Genomic DNA, 26019 nt, shown 5'->3' with positions numbered 1-26019 from the left:
GAGAATAGAACACGTGATTCGTTAACCAAATTCATACAGAAATAAGAGAGACTACGGTATGGTAAACAGATAAAGATAAATAGTTATCATAATGAATTGATAAGTACTACTCGTACTAATAAAGTGCTTTGTCTAAAAGCTCGCATCTTTTTACTGGAAACTCTATTATGTAATTATATGTACTTGTTTGAGATGTTCCATATTGGTTTTGTAGGGGCAAACTTCCATTTCAAAAGCAACTTTATAAAGTATTGCACTGATGATTTGAATGTTGTTGGTGTTCCAATAGTGAGCATAGGACCTAACACACGCCTTACATAACATTATATTCATCTCTGAGTTTGCTAATTTTCTAATTAATTTATTGTATGCTTTTAATATACACTTTTAAATCATATACTATATTTTCTTTGTAGGAGACAAAATCTCTGAAGTTTGAACCATTTTGAATCGCTGGTGACACAAAAGGCATGATGATTATCCTAATCACGTACACCAAAATGTTAATATAATTAGTGCATTGAATCAACTTTAACATCAAACGTCATTCTTTCCTCACACAGTTAAGTGAGTGGTGGATTTGTGAATGTATTATCCTGGATGGTACCTTCTCAAAATATCCCATCATCAGTTTCCTTTTTCTCTATCCATGCAATTATATATGAAGATGATGAAGGGAGAGCTGCATTATTATGTCCAAAAGGAAATGAGAGGTTGGAAAACATCCTCAAACAAAAACTCATCAGCCATTCATCATCACACCCCACTTTTCCATAAAAAGAAATGAGAAAAAAGACCTCTCAAAATTGAAATATAGGCTGGCCTCTGGCCTATAGCTAATGGCTATGGCTGTGGCTATGGCTAGGCTTCTCTCTTATATTATATATAATATATGATTTAATATGTAATATAATGCATGTGTGTACTTTGGAGAATATCACCATACGTTTGCAAAGGAAATGGCACTGACTTTTGGCCCCCCCTTTTGATTAAATGAATATGGTCATTTCCTGCATTTGATCGCTCTAAAGGCAGCAAAAAGTTTGGCAAGGCTGCCACCAAACTTTTCTCTCCTAGACCCTATTGTCAAACGGGTCTAACGATTCGTTCTTTGCAATCATATCTCACTCAAAAGTGCTTAATAATAAATCACTTAAGCTTCGGGGAGTGATGCTTAAATAAAAAGTACTTGAATAGTAAATTACTTTATTTGGGGTTTTGATGCCTCGACATTATTTTCGATGTAATTAGGAGGTACTTCTTTAGTAACTAGTATTTTTACTTAGGCTGATAATATTTATAGGATTGACAAGATTTTCAAAAGGAATGAAAATGGCAAGAGAAAGTGTAGTTGTGGGGAAAGAAATTACTGGAAGAGAAAGTAATGTGGGGAGAGAAGTTACAGTAATAAATGATAACAGTATCTATATTTGAATTTTCTGTATTTGAATTTATTTTGTTGTAGTCGAGAAAAAGTCAATTCACAATAAAATGTGTGTATAAAGAGAGATATATTAGAAAACAACAGTAAACACAGTAATAGAGACTCTCTGGATTAAGAGAGATTACCACTTTAAGCAAAAACAATTACAATTGATAAAGTACCTACAAATACTTTTAAATGAATGCACTTTTGACATAGCTTAAAAACACGTCATTTTCATATTGGTCGATTCTAGTTATCAACCCATTTGATTTTTGTATCCATTTTAGGTCATATTTCAACAGATTTTTCAACCTTAGAGATCATAGACGGCTGCATTCTATTTTTTTCTATCATTATATTTTTATTTTTTCTTTACTTTGAAACCTATAAAGTGCTGATAAGACAAAGAGTTAGATATTGAAAATGATAAAAGAAAGTGAAGTTTTTGAAGAAAAAGTGCTCAAAGATTTTCTGTAATGTGAAGGGGGCAGTTCGAATTTCTTTTCAGAATGAAGTGAAAGAAGTGGAAAAAAAAATAAAAGGAAGGAAAAAAAAAGCTAGGGGAACAATATTATTTATTAGGGTTGGCTGCCCACCAATGAAATGATTGTAAATTGTAGATGTTTTTTTATATTATGAAATTAATGACATCTTATCAATATATGTCGCATGTGTTTTAATTTCTTTAATAATGTTTCAACAAGAAAAGAATGGCATCAGGAGAATATTAGGGCAAACCAACTGACCTACCTGTCTTCTGACCTTGCTGTCTCGGTTATCACCTTTAATTTTACCAAAAACTATCAACTGAATTAATTTGATTTTGATTCTTTTGATTCATTTATTATTTAGGTCATATTTCTCGAGCATTGCACGAGGATTCAAACTTAACTGAGCATCTTTACTGGGTGAAAATTTGAACCCACGACCGCTTATTTGGAAATAAAGGTCTTGACTAATTGAATTATACCCGAGTTGTCAACTCAAACTTAAACATAATATAACAAAACATACCACGAGAAATTTGATATGTTTGAAAATAATAAGTCGTATTAAATTTGTACCATGCAGTGAAATTTTTCGTCAAAATATCGTAACAAAATTGGGTGAAATATTTTAGGAAGATATTCTTAGGAAGTAAGTTTGAACATGGCTCAATAGATAAGAGAACCAATATCTTCTCTAAAATTAATGTTCGACCTCTATTCTACATCTGTGGAGCTAAAACGAAAAGTACGATGAGAGAACACTCCAAGCTTTTTTTTCCCTTACTGTGAAACCAAATATCTAAAGTTTTCTCAATGAAATGATGTCTTGTTTCTAAAAAAAATATTAGAAAGGTTATTAAAATTACTTTTAATGTGTTGAAAACATTTTCCACTATTTTAAAAGCCATGTGACCCCATCTTGCGTCAATCATCGACATAATGCATTTAATCAATTAACTAAAAATGTTGAAAAAGGAAAAAAAATGAAAATTACATTTAAGAAATTGAAAAGACTTTGAAAGGAATTTTTTTTTCTTTTCTTAAGAAATTAGTTGTGGACAGGTTTTTTTTTTTTTTTTGTTAGAAATAAAAATATATGATCCTCAAATGCCAACGTTGTTCGAATATATAATACATGTTGGTCTGAATTTAAAAGGTTGATATTTTAATTTGTTTGTGGCATGACATGCTGCCCACAAAGTAATCTTTTGAAAAATGTCAAAACATACCAAATTTTGGAAACGTACAGACATAAATAAATAAATATTTATGTATATATAAAATAATTTTCCAAATTGACTTTATTCTACTATTTTCAACCACTCCATTCATTTATTTATCAATCGAGCATAATTTAAAACTATAAGATTTCTGAGTAGTTTTGAAATCTATTTTTCTAATTTTTTTTAATGTAATATCTCATAAAAACAAACTTCACTAATTTGATTTTGAAATTAAAATTAATATATATTAGTATATTCAATTAAAAAGAATTAAATTTTTTAATAGAATAATAGTAAGGTAGATACTTCACGTTAAATATAACAATTGGCTCATAATATTATTAGCATTAGGTTTTTCTTTTTTAAGAAAAATAAGTAATATCATTTTTTTAATAAAAAAAATATAGAATATAAGGATTTAAACTTTCCATCTTGAAGGAAAAAAATAGATGTCTAAAATAGATGATTTGACTTTCTTTTTCTTTTTAATAAAATGTATTTGACTTAATTTTTATATTATCAAATACTAATAAATTTGTCAATTTCCAATATTTCATTACTTTGTTTGATAGTTAATATATAAAAATTATATATTGCTGTAATGTTAGGTATGAATAGAGTTCCTAATCATTATCATCATGTATATGATTGAAATTGGAAAGACACAAGAATCAATATGTGGATTAAAAAATAAAAGAGGTTTTATAATGGGTATCAAATTAATCATCTATCTTAGACCTTTTATATCACAAATAGTTTGAAGCTTCATATTAAACCTTCAAATAAATTCTTTCTATAGGTTTTAAATATCGTTACAAATGATCAAAAGATGATCAATCGTTATTTGATTGTCGATATTGTCTCTAAGATTATGAAAACTATTGAAGTAGACATGTTAACCATCTTAATCGTCACACATTTGTCATTAATCGAGTATTTATTGATTTTATTGACATTGTAAATACATCACTTTTGTTTTCAAATAGAATAAAGGAATTATAAAATAAGTTTAGCTAGTTATATAAACTAGCGATTATCAATAAACAATGTAATTATTTGCAATATAATTTGTGAATAGATGTATTCATGGTTCAAACATAAGTCTTAGACCAACATTTCTACGTACATGAAACATGGTCTAAATATTAGCATGTACTATATTAAATTCTTTTTCGATCAAAATTTTATTATAAAAAATTATTCACAAAATGATTATGTAATATAAGAAGCACATTTTTACTAATTGAGTCAAAAAAAACCTTTATACTTTATACTTTAATTTAATGAAAAAACAACCTAAAAATATAAAATAAAATAATCTACCGTGTGAGACTCATTGTAACTTATCTTAACCCAAAATATACCTAAATTGTCTTGCCATTGAAAATAAACCTATGAAAAGTTTAATACAAAAAAAGACTAAGAGTTTCATAAAAGTAATAATAAACTCAATTACAAATCTATACATTCATCTTTCTATTACCATTAAGTGACAATGAAACTTAAAAAATATCATATAGAAATTAAAACTCTTAAAAAGCATACACATAATCACTCGAGGATGTCGAATTGAAGAGTAAGATTTTTCTGTTTCATTGGAACCCACCAAAGCATCCAAACCAAAAGCTCTTGTTTCTCCCTAATCTTAAGAATCCGAAGCTTAAGCCAAATCTGAAGCTAGAATAGAGGGAAATAAATGATTCTAGAATTAAAGTATATATTTAGTATAGTTGTGCTTTTATATGTATTGGCCAATCTTAATGGGATTATTGAAAATTTATGATAGTTTGCAATTTGGTGTGAAAGAGTCACTCTCAATTGTTATGTTATTTCCAAATGAGGTAGGAATCTTACCATTTAATGATATAGAGAGAGGATTTCATATGAGAAATGAATCCATCTTATTTCCACTTTTGGATTATTGGTAAAAAGTTCAATCACTTTGCACACCATCCAATGGACTCAAAATATTTGATTAGACAAAATCTATATATTATATAATCTTAGTTTTCTTTTTACTTTGTTAATTGCAACTTACAAGACAATATTATTACAATTTTTGACTTCATATTTTCCTTTCTTCAATTAATTAATGTTTTTTTAAAAAGTGGCCAATTTAATAGAGATTACCTCATTGAGATGTATTGATAGATTACTTTTTTTTTTTTTAAGTATTGTCAACATAACATATGAGTGAAGGGTACCTTTTGGAGGATCTCAACTACATCATAAATTTTTTTTGTCATTTGAGTATCCTTTTCTATATGTTGTATATGACTAAAAATAATATATAAAAGATATATTAAAAAATATAAATTTTATAGCATTAATTTCCATAGAGGAAGAACTAGAAAATATAGAAGATTACTCATTAGAAAAAGAGAGAGAGAGAGAGACAAAAGTAGAAAACGAAAAATAAAATAAATATGTTAAAAAAATATTTGAGATCCATTATTATCAAATTAAATGTTTGATACTTATTTACAGTGTATTTACAACTTCTGATCAAATAATTCAATGCTTAGAACTATTCAGATTGTGGCTCATCCGTGGATTTGACACCAATATTAATCACTTTTTTAAAAAATAAAAACACTAAAATTTTTATAATAAAATTTCTAAATAAAATTAAGTAATTTTTTACATTAAATTATAAGTTTAGTTCTTGATTTTTCATGAACATAAAAAATCTAATTGATCATTAAACCTTTAATATTGTATTTAATAAACTAATCAACTTTCAATTTTGTATTAAAATAATAGATATTTATCATTAGTTGGATCATCTTAATACTTAGGTCAGCAAACTCTTTAAACTTGTCCAAAATCAACCTACTCTATAATCTTTAAATAATACCATTAACGTGTCATCCTAAGCGCTGCATTAACAAATTCAACCACAAGAATCTATTAAACATAAAATAAAAAATTCAAGAATCTATTAGAAATATTTCATAAATAAATTATAATATTCAAGGCTGTGTATATATATACATATTATGAAGATATATTTTTTTTTTATGTTTACGGGTGAGCAGACCACTATTAAAAAATTGACAACTACATTTATATAGTTGTTTATTCCATGGTAAATAAAAACATATCATTTACCGTGATTGATAAACACACACAACTTTTATTTTTAATTTTTTTTAAATTAAGAAGATATAAGAAAAAATACACGTCATCACATGAACATGTGTTTTAGTGAATTGTAGACACAGTAAACTGATGAGTAGGCCAACATAGTAGTAAAGAGGAGTAGGCCATTGAAGCCTAAAAATTCGACAAAGCCTTAAAACTCACCATATTCAATTACAAGTAGTAATCAAAGAATCATAATTTTTCATTTTCCAAAAAAAAAAAAAGGTCCCAAGAACAAGAACAAAATATTTTTGTATAGATTCTCATTGGTTATTTCTGTGAAAAGAAAAACCGTGTCCAATTTTTCTTTCTTTTCTAATTCGAATTGAAAAGATAAACATTGAAGGCAAAATTAATAATAAATAAATAAATATTCGGCCTTTTTTATGGTATAAATACCCAACGGAAGCCTCGGCCAATGCCTCCCTCATCCTTTTCACAATTCAAATTCAAACCATTTCTTTCTTCTTCTTGTTGTTCTTGTTGTTGTGAGTTTTGTAACCATGGTGGTCCAGTCTCAGCTGGTGTTCGACCATTTTGCTCCGATCAGGTCGTGCAAACGCACCGCCGTGTTCGAGGGGATTCCGGTGATCGACCTGTCGGACCCGGACGCGAAGACCCACATCGTGAAGGCCTGCGAGGACTTCGGGTTCTTCAAGGTCGTCAACCATGGCGTCTCCGACGAGCTCATCGCCGCCATCGAAGCCCAAGCTCGGAGATTCTTCGAGCTCCCACAGATGGAGAAGGAGAAAGCAGGGCCGCCCGACCCATTTGGATATGGCAGCAAGCGAATTGGCCCCAACGGCGACGTGGGTTGGATCGAATACCTCCTCCTCAACACCAATCCCCAACTCATTTCTCAAAAATCCCTCTTCATTTTCCAAGAAAATCCCGATATTTTCAGGTACCAACACAACAGAGTACTCTGTTTTACTCTGTTTTAGAGTTAGTGCTCTGTTTTCTGGAACAGAGGTGATAAATTGTTGTATTTGTTTTGGTTTGCAGGTGTGCTGTGGAGGAGTATATAGGGGCAGTGAAGGGGATGGCTTGTGAAGTGCTGGAAATGATGGCGGAAGGGCTGGGGATTGAGAAAAGTGCCTTGAGCAGGCTGCTGAGGGACGAGAGAAGTGACTGCTGTTTCAGGATGAATCATTATCCGCCATGCCCGGAGCTTGAAGCTTTGAGTGGCAGAAACTTGATAGGCTTTGGGGAACACACAGACCCACAAATAATATCTGTCTTGAGATCAAATAACACAACTGGACTCCATATCTGTTTAAGGGATGGGAGTTGGGTCTCAGTCCCACCTGATCAGACCTCCTTTTTCATCAATATTGGTGACTCATTACAGGTACAATCCTCTTTTTTTTTTTTTCTCTGCCTTTCTCATGTGGGGAAATTCAAAATGGAGCTCCTTCTTCTTCTTCTTCTTCTTCTTCTTCTTCCTTCTTGTTTGTTCATTGTTCTTGTTGTTTCTCTTTCTGGGATCTCATTGTAATGGGTGGTTTTTGTGTTGTGTTGTTGATGCAGGTGATGACTAATGGGAGGTTTAAGAGTGTGAAGCACAAGGTTTTAGCTGATCCATTAAAATCAAGGTTTTCAATGATCTACTTTGGTGGGCCACCTTTGAATGAAAAGATTGCACCTTTGCCATCACTATTGGAGGAAGGAGAGCAAAGTTTGTACAGAGAGTTCACTTGGTGGGATTACAAAATCTCTGCATATAAATCAAGGCTTGCAGACTGTAGGTTGGGCCCTTTTGAGAAAAAAAATTTAACACCTCTGCTGACCTGAGAAACCCAACAAAAATAATTAAAAAAAAAAAAGAAACTTCCTTTTATGTCACAATGCAAAGAGATAGAAACAAGAGAGAGAGGCTGTTTTGGGATATTTTGAAGATATGTGAAAATTCTTCTGTCATTTCTCTTTTATTCTTATATGTGGTTATGGTTTGGGGACATGAAGTGAAAAAAGCAAAAATGGGTGTAAATCATAATCACATGATAAAATAGTGGAGAAATAATAGATGAATTTTTTTTTTTTTTTTTTTTGAAAGAAAGTGAGAATTAGAGAGGAAAGGTAGAGATAGAGATGGTAGGGAGGGAGGGATTTAGGGAAGGTTAGAAAACCAATAGAATAGGTTTGTTTTTGTTTTCTCATATGTTGTTCTTTTTGTTTGTTAAATATTTGCTTTTGGGTTTAAATGTAATAGTGAAGGACACCCACTTTAATTCCATCCTCCAATTCCATTAATGCCCTTGTCATCATCATGTCACCATGTCCAAATGACACCCTCGCCCTATGCTATGTTCCCCAAAATACCCTTCACTTGTAAATATTCTTGTCACATGAATTACCCTTACCCCCAATCCCCCTATGTATCAAAGCTTGTGGATTTCAATGTTATAATGTAATATATGTGCTTCTTGCAATTTCCCACCTCTCACAATGTAAACTTTCTCCTTTCAAATTATGTTTATGTTAACGACGTAAATGACCATAATATCAAAATGACGTCGAAAAAATAAGAGATCTAACAAAAGTTTATAATAGACATCGATAAGGTGATTTTGAAATGAAATCTATGAGTATTTAAAATATCTTTACATTCGATAATTAATCGAAGAGAATGTGTAAATCGAGCGTCAGCTGGAGGAATATCCCAACATGGACATTGAAAGAAAGAAGTGATGTTGACGAGGTTGGAAAGAGAGAGGAAAAGGGGAAGGTGAGGGTGAGGGTGGGGCACAATTGAGAATAAAGGAAGAAATTTTGTGAAAGGAAGGGGAGGGTTTTCCTTGTGGAGGGCATAACACAGCACCAACACCAAAACCAAAGGGAGTCATTTTCAGACAGGCTGCGTTTGACCCCTTCAATTTTGTAATTAGAAAGGCCATTGCAAGAAAGAATATTGAATATGGCCGCCACAATGTAACTGCGATGGAGACTAAAAAGTATCGATTTTATGATGACTATTTGATATAATTTTGAAATACTTTCGTAATTTTTTTTATACAGTATAAGGGTGCGTATGAAAATAGTCAAAGTATCACTTGGATGATGATTTTGGAAAATGCTCAACAACCACTTGGATGATGATTTTGGAAAATGCTTAACGTTGTTGAGTGACGTGTACTGGACCCTAACAAACTGAGGGAGAGCGAGCTAGGAGGAAGAGACCTGCAAAAATAGGTAGAACACTAAGACACTCAAGTTAGTCCTTAATTCAGATTTTCATACTTGGTTAGGCGAAGTGATGATGTGTTTATAAGGGATGAGTGGGTTGTTACGGTAGAACTGTTTCCAAGATCAGTCACCGACTTTTCATCGTAGATCCTACTCAATGGTGTCTTAACTTTTACCAGTGAGCTCGCTTGATCCCTAATGAATCAAGTAAGTGGTCATGCCAACTTCTTAACTTGACGTAGATTTTGACCAAGGAACTTGATCCACGCATTGGTAGCTCTACCCAACATAATTATACTCATTTCTTTTCTTTAAATTATTCGTTCTAACATCAGTCCCAGACACACCTTAATCTATCAACTATGAGGTCAGTAGTAACTTTGGCAACAAAGTTGAATTTGAACACCATCGTTTTCGAGCGCTCCCAATCCCAATAATCCCACCGCTATGTGCTGTCCTTGTTCGGCCACCTCTTCAATATGCTATTCTTGCGGTTTCTTCCACGATTTGCTTTTCTTTAACAAAATAATAATAATATTGTAAATAAATAAAAATCATTCCTTTTTTAAGTTTTTTTATTTAAAAACAACACACATATTTGGTCCATTTTTTTTAGTTAAAAATCTTTTTGAAGTCTTTCCATTTAAAAAGAAACACACCTATTTGATTTTTTTAGTTAAAAATACTTAAAAAGGGAGATTCCAAACCTTCATATTGAGAAAATTCTTAATCAATTCGATTATGTTTAAATAGATTATTTGGTCATAGATTCATATGTACAACTCAAATGTTTATGGTAAAAGATCATATCAAGGCAACGTGGTCAACTAATATTTTCCTAATTCATTACATATTAAGATTCAAAGACTAAAAATTTGTTTGGGATGACTTTTAAAAAAATACTTTTTAAATAAAATATTTTTTTCAACAAATGCTTTTGAAAGAATAAGAATTACTCATTTAAAGTGTGTTTAATATAACTTCGTGAGTGCTTTTTAATTTACAGTATTTGGTAATAAATAAAATAATATTTTTAAAAACTGGATCCCTTAAAAAACTTGAAGAAACCTTTGAGAGATAATGACTAAAAAAATGCTTAAACTAAAAGATATGTCACACCCCTCTAAATCATTCTTTTTTAAGTAAAAATACAATACAATGTGTACTAAACAAATATATATATATATACAACACAACGAGTAAATGTGCTCCTAAACCTTCTTTTTATTTGTGTTTAACCTAAAAAGAATTACAAAAATCTTATAGATTTTATTGTTTAGCTGCAACTAATAATGAAATTATCCTTAACCCTTTCTTACCACTTTGTCTCATTAGATTTTGTAACACTTTAGTAATGATGAATACAACTTATAAACTTTAATCAAAGTAAAAAAATCATATTAATGGTAATCACTAGTTAACCTACTTATTGATTAATCATATAAATGATCTTATGTACTATATCACTAATTAATCCATCTATTGACTAATTTATATATTAGTTAATTGAAGTCATAATCATTCATATAAGTATATTATATATATTTTTTTTGGTTATATTTGTTATTATTTTCTAATTGCTATTATCTTTTATAAATTATGTCACAGTTGTAATTACCCATTCTTAACTTTTATAAAATTGGGCCTAAAAGCATGTTATTTCGATAGGCCGTATGAGATTTTCAATGGTCGCCCGCAGTATATGGTTATTTCAAATTAACCCTTTATACATGATTTCTTTCCAAATAAAACTTTCACATTTCAACAACAGGTACGTCAAATTTCAAAACTTTGAAGTAACAACTAATTAATTATCAATATAAAAGGATAAGAATATGAATCAACAATTTTTTTTACCTGAATAAGTTAAAAAGGTGTAAATATAAAAACACTTGCCACATACAAAATTTTCCCTCAAAAAATAGTGCCAACCACCCATGGTAAAATCAGACCATACAACAATCCATGATGAACTGAGTTAATTTTAGTTAAACCCAAGTCAATTACATAGATTCAAATAAATCTAGTCGCATTACCAATTACTAAAACCAACCCAAAAAAAATTTGGGTTCGGTTGATCAAATTTAATTTTGCTCAAAACAATACCATAACCATGCCAAGTTGAACTTTTTATAGATCATAAAAATGTAAAGCAAGTTTTATACAAACTCCTTCAGAACTAGAGGAATCGAAAGGATTCAAACCGTAAAAGGAAAAGCCGACAGAAGGCAGTTCATTGATCATCACAAAAAGATAACAAAATATGATCTCATCGAGCTAAAAATCATTCCTAAAAGATGATAATTAGATTTGTCCAGCCAATTGTTCAAGGAAACCCTTTGAGTGGATCAGCGGTCTTGCCGGATCTGGCATCAGTCCACGCCTTTGCTATCGTTCTTTTCATCTCATCATCTCCATCGTCGTACATATTCTGCAGTTCCCATGATGTCAGCCATAATGAATCAGCAATCACACAGAAATCAGTGTTCAGCCTAAAGACAGACGCAACTTCATGTGTATCCTAATTGTTTATAACATTTGTCAGAGGCGTGTGTACCCACCCAACTCATACACCAGAACAGATATCCATAGCTATCACGAGTTGAAAACCACTTGACAAGTTTGGTTTTGAATTTGTTCAAAACAAAAATATAGCCCCGATAAGATCAAGAATTAGTTAGTTGGGATTGATGTAACATTTTGGGCTCATGAACTATTTTTTGCCGTGTGTAAGCTAAAGCCTACCTCAACTAATCTCATAAGATAGAGACAATTTTGATGTGTAATTTTAATGTGTGCCGTAAGTTATCTCCTTCAAGTCCATCTATATGTTACTTGAATGAATGAATCACATCATCATCTTTATCCACTCTTTTACCTCCCCAAAACTAATGGATGCTAACAACCAAAGCAGATATACTACCAGCATAAATGTGAGAGAGAAATTTAGGACCACCCCCAAAAAATCAAAGAAAGGGAAAGAAAGAGAAACATTCCTTCCTTTCCAACCCATAAACCCATAAAACCTCCACAGGCTAAGATGCTGTTACCTTCATTAAGTCCATGATTCCTGCCATTGGGTCACGTTCTTTATCTAGACCTGGCTTGAGCTGTAAGATGTAAATAGCAACAAAGTTAGTTGAATAAATACCTCAAAGATACAACTAAACCTCCACATACTGTGCTAAATAACTTGCCTTGTCCTCCTTCAAGTGCAAGTCTAACCAGTTCCCTTTTGAAGCTTTATACAACGTGATCACGGCCCTCGTTGGTTTAATCAGCAACTTGCACTTCTCAGGCATGATTTCCTTGTTCAACTTAGGAATGGCAAACCGGTAATTCTTCCCCTTGACATCGTGGAACTTGATATCGATTGACATTACCTTGTAGTCAGCCTCTACTTTTTCTTGCTCAATTTCTTCCAGAGATATATATATCTACAGCCCCCAAAAAGATAAATGATATGACATCCACCCGGATGGAAGAACATAATAGTTTAAAATATTAACACGCTCTAATTTTCATCAATGTTTTTAAAGGTTTTTGAGGCTTACGCCTTTCTTGAGGCAAGACTCTTAACTTTTAGCATCGAGACTTATGCCATCTTTGGACTATAAGAGACTTATGCCTCCATCAAAACCTCGCGAATGATTAGAAGAATAATATTAATTTACCCAATTCTTAAAAAATATAAAGGTTTACTTGTGTATGAAATTCTAATACATGTGCAATTCAATCTGTTACTCTTTTTACTGCATAAGGATTGAACAAGGGACATGTAATGGAGGCTTATGAACAAGGGACATGGGAGTTAACTACTCTTTTTACTACATATACTTTAAAAATGTTGAAGACAAAAATTTAAAGAATAAGTCAAATCATATTAGTGATGATAGTAGTGATGTTAAACTTGTCTCTTTAGAAATTTTTATGTAAGTTGCGGTGATTTCTTTTATACTTTTACATTATTATATTTAACAATACTTGATCACACAAATTTAGGATTTGTATAGTTTTTTAATTAAAATTGAGGCTTATGCCTTTTCAAGAGGAAAAGGCTCAATCCACATCTAGTTTTTTTTTTTTCCTTTTTGTGATAACCGTGAGTGTCTAGATCAGCTTACGCACACATCGACTAATCTCACAGGATAACCGCCTGACCCTACAACATTTGGTGTCGGGAAACACCATTTGATGCCGGGAAACACATAGGAATTATTACTTCCTAAGGTAGGTGACCATGGAGTTTGAACTCATTCTCTCTTAATTAACCTTAGCCTGTTGGACCAATAGGCCAACCATGATGGTTTCGCCTCTAGCCTTTTAAAACATTGATTTTCAAAACTGGGTTCTAAATTCTAATCGTGCCATGTAATGGAGGCTTAAAGTCTTTTACCTTCACTTTGTCATTGTCCTGATCCCAGCTGAATCCAGACAGTGGAGTGTAAATAATAGCTGGACCGGTGGGCACCTTAGCTGTTGAAGTTGAAATAGGAGTGGCAGTGGGAGTTTGTACGGTTGGAGCAGAGACGGATTCTTTCGACATCTGAGCGAATATGGCAATATAATTTAGGTCAGACAGGAAAATACAGAATCCTAATACAGATAGCAGCATAAAACGATTAAAGCAATATATGAAATTGAGGAAACAGACGTATATAGCTTAGAATTGACTTCATTATATTATCAGCCTCTCAAAACCATGGGAAAATACCTGAATGAATATTATATTTACTCCGTAAACTAAGTTTAACAGTATGACAAACCATGAGCTAACAGTAATTTCTACATTTCATCAACAACGCAGCAATAAGTAAGATCATTAAACAGGTGCGAATTAGTCTAAACATCTGGAAAATTCAAGAGAGGAAAAAAGAGTCCCAGTAAGAGAAACAGAGAGGAACCTTCTCTAAGTTGCGAATCTCAGAAGAAATGAGAGAGACAACTCGAGGTCTCTTGGCAATGCTCTGGAGGTGACGAAGCTCCTCCAAATCAAGAGACAAGTCTTCCGCCATAACCTGAATCTTCTTCGAGCTTGAAATGGAACTGGTATCAAGCAGCGGGAGAGAATTTGGAGGAAGAAGATGAAGGAAAGTGCATAAGCTCCGACGGCGACGGGGATTTCTTGCTGCGTCTACTTGGAATGGAAATCGCTAGAACCAGCGAGGGTTCTGGAAGGGCAAATTTTGGATTCCTTAAGAAGGTTCTGGATTCCACTTTTCTTTTTCTTTTTTTTTTCCAACTCCACGTATTCCATCCATTTAATTTCACAAATTATATGAATTAATTTAAAAATTATATGAAATTAGTTCATATGATTTGTGAAATTAAATTTTTATAACATATCAATTCTTTTATACATATTTGACTATCCAATATATAAAATAAGGATTCAAACTCATGGTCTCACAATCAATGATATATATCTTATTATTTATTTTTATAATATCTTTAGGGATATTGGTTGACATCAACGTCTACATTATGTCCATATTTCTCCTGATATTTTTATAAAATTAAAGCATCGACATTTTCGTTAGTCTTGAATTTAACACTAAAATGACAATTAGAAAGTAACAAGTGTACATTCATAGTGCCCTTCTTCTTCTTCTTTTTTTTTTTTTTTCTCTTTTTTCCTTTGTAAGTACAGTAAATTCGTAGCTATTCAGTTTTCAATAAATTGCTGTATAATATTTCAGTAATTGTTGTAGCATACTCGCCGCTGTTAATGTGGGCTTGGCCCAAATAAATTCAGGCCTACAATTCTATTTGGACCCAACCCATAAGCTTGATGGATCAGATCAAAATTTAGGGGGAATTCAACCTTCGGTTGTTTTTTTTCTTTTCTTTTGTATTTTAATGGGATTTACCCTTTGAATCCAATCTTATTTTTTATCGGTTCATTAGATTTTATCTTATTAACCTTTTTAATTGTTAAACAACATTTTAGTAACTTTATGAGATAGTTAATTATTTTCGATTTGAACTTTATTTTAAATTTTGTTGTTAAACTTTTTTCACATTTCGTTCAATAAAGTTATCAGAATTTATTTGTTTAAAAATTTTATTGTGTTTTTTCAAAATTTTAAGAATTCTTTTATTATTTTGTGAAAAAAATATTTATTTTTTTTATATTTGCTCAAGGTTACCTTTAAAATTCTCCATTATATCCTTCTATCAACAATTTGTTAATAAAAAGTTAATAAATCATTAAATTATTGTTTTATTAATATATTTAGGCAATGAAATATTTTGTCTTCACTCACATGCTTTCTAGTAAAGCAACTAGGAGGTCACCTAGGTCACTCAAAAATCAAGTACGCTTAAATTTAGAGTTCTTACGATTGAGTTAACGAAAAGGAAGGTGCACATTGTTAATATAAGTAATGACTATCAATTCTTTTAAGTCTTTCTTGACCATTCTTCAACGATCTTATGATCTCTCTCATTCGGATGTGGCATCGGTTCAATATTCATGTACGCCTCCTCTCTACTCGGGTATTACACCACCCATTAATAAAATTTGATCCAACGATTAACATTTTTTTTCCAAGTGGCATGTCCATATAGCAAGCTCACATATCAAATGTGCTAATAAAATAATAAATTGTCAAATGTGCTAATAAAATAATAATTTAATGACATATTAACTTTTTGTTAACAAATTTTTGTAGGTGAGTGGCTAATTGAGATGAGAATCTTTAATACATCAAGACTAAAATTGAGAATTTTGAAAAATTAAAGACAATTTGAGAAAAATCTCAAAGCTTAGGACCATTAGGTATATTTAACCTTTGGTATTTTATGTTAATAATAAAAATGTTATTTTTAGAAACTCTTGAATTTTTTTTTTTTTAACACATTCATTCGGAGGTCAAGAAAGGGTTGGAAGACAAGAACCAAATAAAGGGGGAAAAAAATTAAACCTATTTTTATCTTTATACTTTTAGGCTTTGTTTGTTTTGGTCTATACATTTTCTAAATGCTATTTTAATTTTTGTATTTTTGTCTATTTTAGCCTATATACTTTAAAAAGAATGTAATAAAAGTCTTTTATGACATATAGACTTCGTCAATCTATCTAGTTCTTTGACTGTTTTGTCCTCACTCACATGCTTCCTGTTGGAGTTCTTACAATTGAATTATCGAAAAAGAAGGTACACCTTGTTAGTATAAGTAGTGACTATCAATTCTTTTAAGTCTTTATTTATCATTCTTCTACGATCTCATAATCTCTCTCATTCAATACGGTAATTGTTTCCTATTTCTTGTTTATTTGGTTTTTATTTAAAAGAAGAACATAAACATATCTAGTATTTATTTCTTGTTTCTGGTTACCTAAAATTAAAAAAAAAAAGTAAAATTTAAAAATGTTCACGAAAGAAAGCAAGTTTTGAGATGGGATGAATCTATTTTTGTGTTGTCATTTTGAAGTTTTTAAATTGACCAAAAAAGAGTTTGAATGGTGATGGGCGATAGTGTGCGAAAGCGGGGAAACAAAAAGCCAAACGCAAAATTCGCCCATGCCCCTCCTACGTGGAAATTATACATATCTTCACTTCATGAAAGTCATTTCCTTTGCTTTTCACCTTTGAATCTTGAAAATGTCCAAAATATCAAACCTAATGCTAATGAATTTGATCCATATCCATCATTTCAATACAACCAAAGGAGATTGAAAAAAGAACCTTTGACTGCCCAATTGCCCACCAACACAACAAAGTTTAAAATAAATGCAGGCTCCATATCCAACTACGTCTAATTCCATTATAAACACTTTACACAAGGAGTTGGTGGATAACAAATCATTTCGATGTTAGGTTCTGTCGTTCTTTAGATGTGCTTTTGAAGTTCTTTTTATCCCTTGCTTGGGTCGAATATCCTTTCTTAGTACTTTCTTTGACAAAGTACTTTTGAGTTCTTTTGACTTTTCCAAAGTCATTTTTATATTAATGTCGATGAGCGAGGATTTTGAGGGAGACGTGCCTTCAAAGTATGGTAAAAGTATTGTTAGTTAGGATAAAAACATTCTCAAACATATATATGGAGAAAATTCGTGTAGATATCACTTGGAATTGAAAAGTAATAATCGATTTATAAAAATCATCGCCCTTTGTATTCAGTGTCACTTGAACTGCATGTAAATTAAGGGTTTCCCTCTTACCCATATAGTAATAGCTAATGAAAAAATGAGAGGAAACAGCCGTAGTTAACTACTTAATTTCACAATGGCTCATTCGCAGGTTGTTTGAAACTTCTTTCCACTGTGGTTAAAAGTTCCTTGTCAACATTCGAATGTATTGGTTAACCCACAAGGCAAAGAGAGGTCCTAATAAACATATTTTTTTAAATTACCAATGCAAGCAAATAACAATAAAATAAAATAACCCTTTACTTAATTAAGATATTTGGATAGGTGAGGTGTCCTGAAAATTTGTGGAAGGCACATGATCCCCACGTTGGGTTGATATCATATCACATTTATAGGCCAATCCTCATCACTACCCTCAAAGGCTGACCATAAATTGTCTGCACTTCCATCCCTAACCATCCATTTCACAAGAAAGGGAAACTAAAGGCTAAAAAGGAAGCTCCTTTACAAGTTTAGAAAGCACACCAAACCACCAATATTAATAAAATAAATTCCTTTTCTTTCTCTTTTTCTTTTAGCCACAGAAGAAAGCACCTGGCCGACCATATTATCACCCAACAATATGCAATGTCCCTTCACTTTTTCACACTTTTTTTTGGCTTCTTTCTCCGCCCCCTGGTTTTTGGGGGTTTTCTTCATGTTACAAAAAGTTGACATTGTAATCTAAATCTTGCTCCAATGATTATTTAGTGATGGAGATTGTATAGGAGAGATAGAAATTCTTGGATCTATGGATTGGGGTTTGGAAGAATCCAGAATTTGTGATATGATAAAAGTGTGTGTCGGTTTCTTGATTACGATTATACAAGTAAGACCTAGGAAGGATGAACGGAGAGAAATAGCCAATTTCGGGGACTATGTATAAGCCTATAAAATAATTTTGGGAATCTTTTGTACAAATCAAATAAGGACATAGTTTACACATTAATTAGAAATGAGGAGATACTTTATATATACCTCGTATTATGACACATGATTCGAACCTACGATTGTTTGATTCAACATATTTTGGTTGAGTTAGGTTTAAGTTTACTGAACAAAACTGCTCTGTTGATGATAAATAAAACTGTTAAAGATTAGTTTGAAAAGTGGATGATAGGGAGATATAGGAAGAGGGTTGGTTGTTTGTCCTGCCATGCTGACTCTATATTTTATCATTTTCAAACCATATTTAATTATTAATTAATATATGAAGTATCCAAAAGCTAATAATTTGAAATCATTTAAAACACTTTACACGCACTAAGATTAATTTTATAAAAAAAAAAGGTTTAAGAAAAAATCTTCAGATGTGATTTCTCATAAGGAATTCGAAGTTTAGGGTAAAGTGTTATACAATAAGATTACAATTTTTCCATTAAAAAATTGTCCTAGGAACATTTGTTTGGTGAGAATCTAAGATTCTTGTGAAACGGACATTAGAATTCTTAACATGACACACATCTGAAATAGGTTTCGAGATAAGTCAATCAGTCTACAAACAAGAATTGGACAACTTGACCCGCATTGCCCGCCGTAATAAATAAGAGAGAAAATTTAATTTGTTTGGAAATTCACATATCAACGATATCTTACTCTACATTTTTTGCTTTTTCGTTTGTTTTCATATATTTTTTGTTTTCATCTATTTTTTATATCTTTATTTTTACTTTTATAATTTAGATATATTGATATATTCATTGAATAATAAATACTTTATGTAATTAAATATATTTATATATTACATTTACTTATAAAATAAACTTAAATTAAATGATATAGTATCTCAATTTATTTTTAATATTTGGAAGGAATTATTATCAATTAATATTTATTTTAGTTATTATTTTAAATATATAATTTTAAAGGAAGGTTTTTTAAGGACCAAACATACCTTTAACATTTTTCTTCTTTAAACAAATATAATTTGAAAATATGATAAATAAATTTCACCTCATATAACATTAATTATATAATTGTCTTTGAAAAAAATATTAAAAGTTTAAAATGAAATTTATATTTAATATTAATAACTTTTTTAAATCTTATATCAATATAAATTCTACAAAATAACATAAAAAAAATTAATATATACGGTATTAATTTTAAAAACAAAATACTAAATTAATAAAAATAAATTTCTTATATAAATATATTATACTAAGTTTATATATAAATTATATATATATATTAGTAAGGATATTTTTTAAACATTCCATAAATTTACAACATTCCAAGAATAAATCCTTCAAAACAAAATGTAGCTATGCAAATATTTTTTCATATCTTTATAAATTTTCCTACAAAATAAATATGACTATATGTAGATGTCGGATATTTAAAATTTCAACCATCTATTCCAAACATCTGAAGATATGAGACATCTACGAGTCCTTTAGTTAAAAAAAAACATCATTTATGATATATATAATGCGCATATATACAACGGGTTATTTTTTCTTTACTTTTTATATTTGTTTGCTCATTTCACATTGGATTTTCAAGTGAAAAAGAGAGAAGAAAAAGCAAAAAACCTACAAAAGCCCTTCCAACATAAAAATAGCAACAGTTACATATGGATAATGGATTCCACGTCCCAAAAGATACACTTTTTTTCCTTCTTCTTATTGCAGCCAAGGATGCAGGGCATTCATACAAAGTTTTATGTCACTTTTTTTAAATGGTTTTTTTCAAATCTCTTTTCTCTCTTTTTTTTTCGGTCTAAAGAAATATGATACCAAATAATTGTACTATAATATGATGTGTTATAACAGTAACTAATATTCTTTATAAAAAAGTTTTTAAAAGAGAACGTAGTACGCTTTCGATGAATGTTTGGATTATAAATTTGAATTTCTTTCCTTTGTAAGGTAATGTTGTAAAAGAATTTGTTAAAATAAAAAATATTAGTTTCTCAAAACATTACACAATATTATATTTTAGTACATAAAAAATTAGGGGGAAATTTTTAATTTTTAGCCCTAGACAGGTTGTATTTCAATTTTCACGTTGAAGTTTCAATTTCATAACATTAAACTCTGAACTAAGATATATGTTGCGATTTTTACCCTCTATTCAATTTTCGTTAATTCATCCACTAATTTTAACCTTAAAAAACTCTAAAACTCATTAATTTAATAAAAATCATATTAATTATCATTAAATAACTTGATCAAAACTTACACATTTCAAAAAAAAAAAAAAAAGAAAAGTTTGAATCCTAGCTATAAATTTCATGCCAAATATATGTTGCATAATTTATTGGATGCACATGATATTTTTTTTTAATGATTTTTCAAACAAAAATTTATGAGAATGTCAAAATTGTGGCATTTTTAAAATTTAAAGGTGATTGTTGCAATACTTATTCGAATTTAAGATTTTGATGCATTGGAATTGAAGGATTTAAGATAAAAATGGAGGTAAGAATAAAAATTATTTTTCCCAAAAGAGTTACATATAAAAACAAAGTAAAAAATATATGATCACGGTCAATGTTACATATTTTCTATATAGTTTCATGATGCATAAATGAATTTCTTTTTAGTACAACATGTAAGGATGGTGGATTTGAATTTAAGATTTTTTAGTAAAAAGTAGATGTCTTAATTAACTAGTTAATGACATATAGTTTAATTGTTAAACTATATGCTTAGTTTGACATGATAATGATAATGATAATAATGATAATAATAATAATAATAAAAAAAAAAAATCAAAATCATAACTTATAAAATCACGTAGTAAATTTGATTATTTGACAGGTTAATATATAGCACTTTTTTTTTCTTTTCATTTTTTTTTTTGGTACGAAGACAATAATTTCATTTTAGATAAGATATTAAGGAGTTGTTATTTTAACTTAGTTTATTATTATTATTATTATTATTTTGAGAGTAACTTAGTTTGAATTAAGGCAATATCAAACAAATGACATGCCAATATATTCGAACATGATATAAGAGGATCTTTTTCCTTATTTTTCTCTCTCTCTTTTTCTTTTTTACTTTTCTTTTCTTAGTCAAAAGTGATACTTCTAAGATATTTTTAAGTCAAATTAAAATGAATAATAATCTTAAAGTATGATATAAAAAATGACAGGTGATGAGGTTGAGAGATAAAAATCTATAACAAAAATAAACTTCTTTTTTATTTCCAACTTTATTTCTTAAATTAACTCTATTATTACTCAATTATTCAAGTACTAATTATTCCTTGATGAGTCAAGAAAAATTAAAAATAGGCGCAGAGCACATTATACCACATGTCACGCACCATATGATCGGAGGAATTAAATTGTGCCGATAATGCAGCACCATATAAAGTGACGAAAAAGCCCTCAAGTTTGGGGAAAAGAAACCCCAACCACGGCCAGAAAACGAAGGATTGATTTGACTTTTCATAATTCAATACTGAATATTGCAGAGGTCGGATCTGGTTTCTTTCTAATTTTCGTCCCTAATTTTTTTAAAAGTTTCAATTTTGCGCCTTATATATTGATTTTTTTTATTAAGCACTTACATTTACTAAATGTTAAAAAAAAAACTTTTAAAAAGTACATAAACTATTCACTAAATCGAAAAGTCAAATATATATTTAGCCTAATTTTAATTACATAAGATTAAGAGAGACACTTTGGCTTAAAACGGTCCTCTAATAAAAACTCGAGAGGTCAGCAAATACACAAACATCCAGTACACCAAGCTTTGACAATATCCCATGGTTGCACCCTGTTCAAATCAATTTAATCCATTTCCAACAAAAAGGAAAAAAAAAACAAATTATCAGACTTAATTCAACAAATTCCCTCAACCACTTGGTTTTCTCTTAAAACTTCACAAAAAGAAAAAAAAAAATCCCTCATTATATAACAATTTGAATCAATGTATATTTTTACATACAAAGCCAGTTCTTTAGCTGGCAAAACTAACAATGTGACAGTTTTGAATGTGTGCATCCAACCTTATAATTACACTAATTGTTTAAAAACAAAGTAAGAAATTAATTTCTAAGAAAAAAGAAAGATAAAATTTAATGCTTACCGATGAGACATAGATAACTTACCACCACCATTAAAAAGTTATTTTCACATCTATCTTTCTTAATAATTGGCTCCTTAAGGATGACAATCCGTTAATTTTTATAAAAAGTTCATGTTTTTTGTATTTCTGTTAAAATGAAAAAGACAAGATTCTTCCTAATTGAAGGAGTCTACTATTTTTCTTATTAATTTTTTTTACAGTAGTGAGTAAGAGACACCGGTGAGCACTTAAATTTTATCGAATTTTTAAGGGTTTATTACCTTTAGATCGGCAGAAGATGTAAGAGAAACCGAGGCAGAAGAAGGGGAGGAGGAGGTGCCCTTGAAGGAGGAGAGGCCAACATTGTAGGCCATGGTGCCATCAGGCTGGTAAAGGCCGTAATTGCGTTCAGAAGTGGGACCGGGCTTCATATTTTCATTGAACAAAGCAAAGAGGTAAATCTCAAGGCGCATGTTGGGGCGCAGCGGCGTGCCTTCGTTAGCCATTTGTCTCCTCAACAAGTTCCTATTGTAATTGGCTGCATTGGCTGCGGTGGCACCGACCTCGTTCGGGTCCCCTCGTGAGGGCCACCCGGTCTCCGACACGCGCACCTCGATCCCCCCGAACCCCATTCTGGCCATGGCGAAAGCCACCGCATCGGCTTGGGCATACAGCATATTGTCATAGTGGAGGCCGGTGTAGGGGTCGACCATGCCCGGGCTGGGGTTGAACAGCACGTACTCGAGAGGGATGGCACCGGGGTTGTCTTTGTACGCGAAGTAGGGGTAGGCGTTGATCCAAAATGGCGCCTTTGTGGCCGCCAGGAATTGTAGGAATTGGGACATGATGGTGCTGATCTCCGCCTTGAAGCTGCCCGCGGATGGTGGGTATGATTCTTCTAGCACCGCTAGTGAGCTTGGCGTCGAGACTTTGATGGTTGTGTCTAGACCTAGCTCCGCTAATGCCGAGTGGATGCTCACCATCGCCGGGACAAGCGTCTCCATTAGCGTCATGTCGTCGTCGGTGAACACCTGATAGTTGAGAATATGAATAATGGGAATGAAGACAATATTTGCTCTTAAGATTTAGGAGCCAAGCCTTAAGTTGGAAGATACCTCATTGCCAACGGCAATGCCGGTGATTCGGGTGGCGGGGACGAAGGGCTTGATGCGGGCAGTGACCCATTGGCGGGCTTGTTGTGGGTCCATAAGTTGTGCCAACATTTCATTTTCGACGGTTACGATGAGCTCAACCTTGGAGTTGGCGAAGGCGGACAGAACCTGTGGATTTGTGTCGTAAATTCTTGCCTTTGTAATCCTCAAGGCTGTTAACATGTCCAGAACCTTGTCTGGTGGCGGTAAATTGTTGCCTATTTGGCCGTAGTTTATGCCCAGCGACGTAGCCTCTCTTAAACCCCCAAATCCTTAAAAAACACACACAAACAAAACATCAAAATCACATGCCCAATTTAATTAAACAACAGACGAAAGGAACACAAATTAAAATTACCTGAGAAAGAGAGAACAAAGAGAAGGAAGATCGTATGGAAGAACATGGCCAATAAGCCTGCAATAATTTGCACAGAGAGAGAGAGAAGGGTACGGAAATGGAGGAGAGGGAAAGAGGAAATATTAATTAAGAGAAAGAAGGAGAAAGCCGCAATTCTTTTCTTTTCTTGGTTTTTGGTTTTGGTGGTGGATTTGGGTTTTGGTTGCCTTGGGAATTTTAGCTTATAATGAATTGAATGTTACCTCTGAGAATGTTTTTTTTTTTTCTTTTTTATATGTTACATTCGAGTTTAGGATTTTGGAGTGTAGTTGTCTTTCCAGCCACGCCAACTTCTTTAATTTTCATCACAACTTTCTTCGTACCAAAGCAAATTGGAAAAGGGGAAATCCCACTACATTGGTTTAATTATATACGACGGGAATTATCAATAGATTTTGTTGGGTTTGGGGTTTGGGTCTCAAATTTTTATTCAATAAATCCTTGAGATTCTGACCTTTTTTTTCTTTTTTTTTTTGGTTAATTATCATGTACCACAAAGTAGGACTCTGCTGCTTCTCCACTACTTCTGCCCATAGCTTCATGCAAGAGGAAAATTAGCTGAAAGTCAATAGGAGAGATGTGCCCTCTTATTTCTTTATAATTTTGGCACCTAAAACATAATTAAGGTACTAGGGCTACTTAGGGATGGCAATGGGACGAGGTGGGGTCGGGTGCCCCATCCCGGTATCCATCCTCGAAAATTTGGGGCAGGGACGGGACGGAGAATTCCTGATCGAGGGTAGGGTCTCCATGGGAAACCCGTCCCCAACCTAATTCTTTTTGTTTTTTAATTAGTTTTTAAAGATTTATTAATACTTTATTGGACTTGAGACATTGGGTTAAACCAATTATAAAAGTTGTATAAAAATTAATATATATTATTATTATTATTAATTTATTATATATAAAAATATAAATACTAATAAAATATTAAACGGGTGGAGATCAAGAATGAGGCGGAGACCTCCCCCGTCCTCGGAACCCGATTGGGATCCCCAATTTGACACCGTCTTCGGTCAAATCTAAAAATCTCAAATTCGATCGGATCAGGTATCCGCAGGAATCGGCTCTCGCATGTATTTTTGTCATCCCTATGATTAATTTTAGTTATATCTAATTTCAAGGTTTAGATATCATTTTGTTTGGTTCTAAGCTTTGTTTATTCAATTTTAGTCTTTTTAGTACTATTTTTCTTCCTAATATCGATTCACCCAGCCAATATTTGTACTGTTAGTCAATATATGCGTCTCGGGTAGATCATGTCCCATCCACACATTACTATAAAAATTTTAAATGTAACATATTTAAATTTTAATGACATATCAAAATAGTTGTCTTTTACTGTTTCAAAAAAAAATAATTGTTTTTTTAAATTTCAAAATATCAAAAAGAGGTATTTTGAAAGTCAAAAAGTCAAATTTGCTTTAGATTATAGTTTTGATGATGAGAACACATACACACAAGAAGTCGAGGTGAACATATTTTGCAAAAAGTTTAGTTGAGAGTGGTGCGATATTAAACCCAACGTAATAGGCAGACAAAAAGTTTAGTTGAGAATAGCAAGAAAGTAAGGTTGTGTAGGACATACCTCGTACCTGTTGTCCCTTATCTCTCTTTTTATTTATGGAGGGAGTCTCCTCCAAATGACGTGTGGATCAGCTCAACTGGATATGATATTGTCTAGTCTTGTGATTCGGCCTAATCGATTTGACTTACGTGGCTCGACGCACGTCGCTTCCTTGACATCGCTTCAGATTATGGTAATTTCACTCACAATAAAAATGAAAGAAACACAAATAAATGGGACTAAAATAGACCTCCAAAGTTGAATACATCGAAAAGTGAGATTTAA

General features: G+C 31.6%; 3 protein-coding genes across 4 annotated transcripts; 1 reads left to right on the top strand and 2 right to left on the bottom strand.

Moving 5' to 3' along the window:
• Window positions 1-6695: 6695 nt before the first annotated feature.
• On the top strand, window positions 6696-8713 carry LOC111010907 (gibberellin 2-beta-dioxygenase-like). The gene is made up of 3 exons (XM_088121971.1): window positions 6696-7185; window positions 7287-7632; window positions 7812-8713. The coding sequence occupies exons 1-3, from the start codon at window positions 6785-6787 to the stop codon at window positions 8073-8075; spliced, it is 1011 nt and encodes a 336-aa protein (XP_087978097.1). The 5' UTR covers window positions 6696-6784; the 3' UTR covers window positions 8076-8713.
• Window positions 8714-11570: 2857 nt separating this feature from the next.
• LOC111010941 (SGS domain-containing protein) lies at window positions 11571-14669 on the bottom strand. Its single transcript, XM_022284530.2, has 5 exons — window positions 14372-14669; window positions 13864-14013; window positions 12665-12904; window positions 12518-12577; window positions 11571-11898 (listed from the first exon to the last, which is right to left on the bottom strand). The coding sequence occupies exons 1-5, from the start codon at window positions 14480-14482 to the stop codon at window positions 11794-11796; spliced, it is 666 nt and encodes a 221-aa protein (XP_022140222.1). The 5' UTR covers window positions 14483-14669; the 3' UTR covers window positions 11571-11793.
• Window positions 14670-22096: 7427 nt separating this feature from the next.
• Window positions 22097-26019, bottom strand: LOC111010908 (glucan endo-1,3-beta-glucosidase 11). 2 transcript variants are annotated; one of them, XM_088121437.1, is made up of 5 exons: window positions 25756-26019; window positions 24129-24185; window positions 23735-24042; window positions 22901-23650; window positions 22097-22328 (listed from the first exon to the last, which is right to left on the bottom strand). In XM_088121437.1, the coding sequence occupies exons 2-5, from the start codon at window positions 24172-24174 to the stop codon at window positions 22239-22241; spliced, it is 1194 nt and encodes a 397-aa protein (XP_087977563.1). In that variant the 5' UTR covers window positions 24175-24185; window positions 25756-26019; the 3' UTR covers window positions 22097-22238. The 2 variants fall into 2 exon arrangements, with proteins under 2 accessions (XP_087977563.1, XP_087977562.1); XM_088121436.1 differs by lacking the exon at window positions 25756-26019 and having other exon boundaries at window positions 24129-24950.

Source organism: Momordica charantia, assembly GCF_013281855.1.
Source record: "Momordica charantia cultivar OHB3-1 chromosome 3 unlocalized genomic scaffold, Mcharantia_2.0 BLBB01000003.1, whole genome shotgun sequence".
Lineage (NCBI taxonomy): Eukaryota > Viridiplantae > Streptophyta > Magnoliopsida > Cucurbitales > Cucurbitaceae > Momordica > Momordica charantia.
This window is presented reverse-complemented; position numbering and strand designations above follow the sequence as displayed.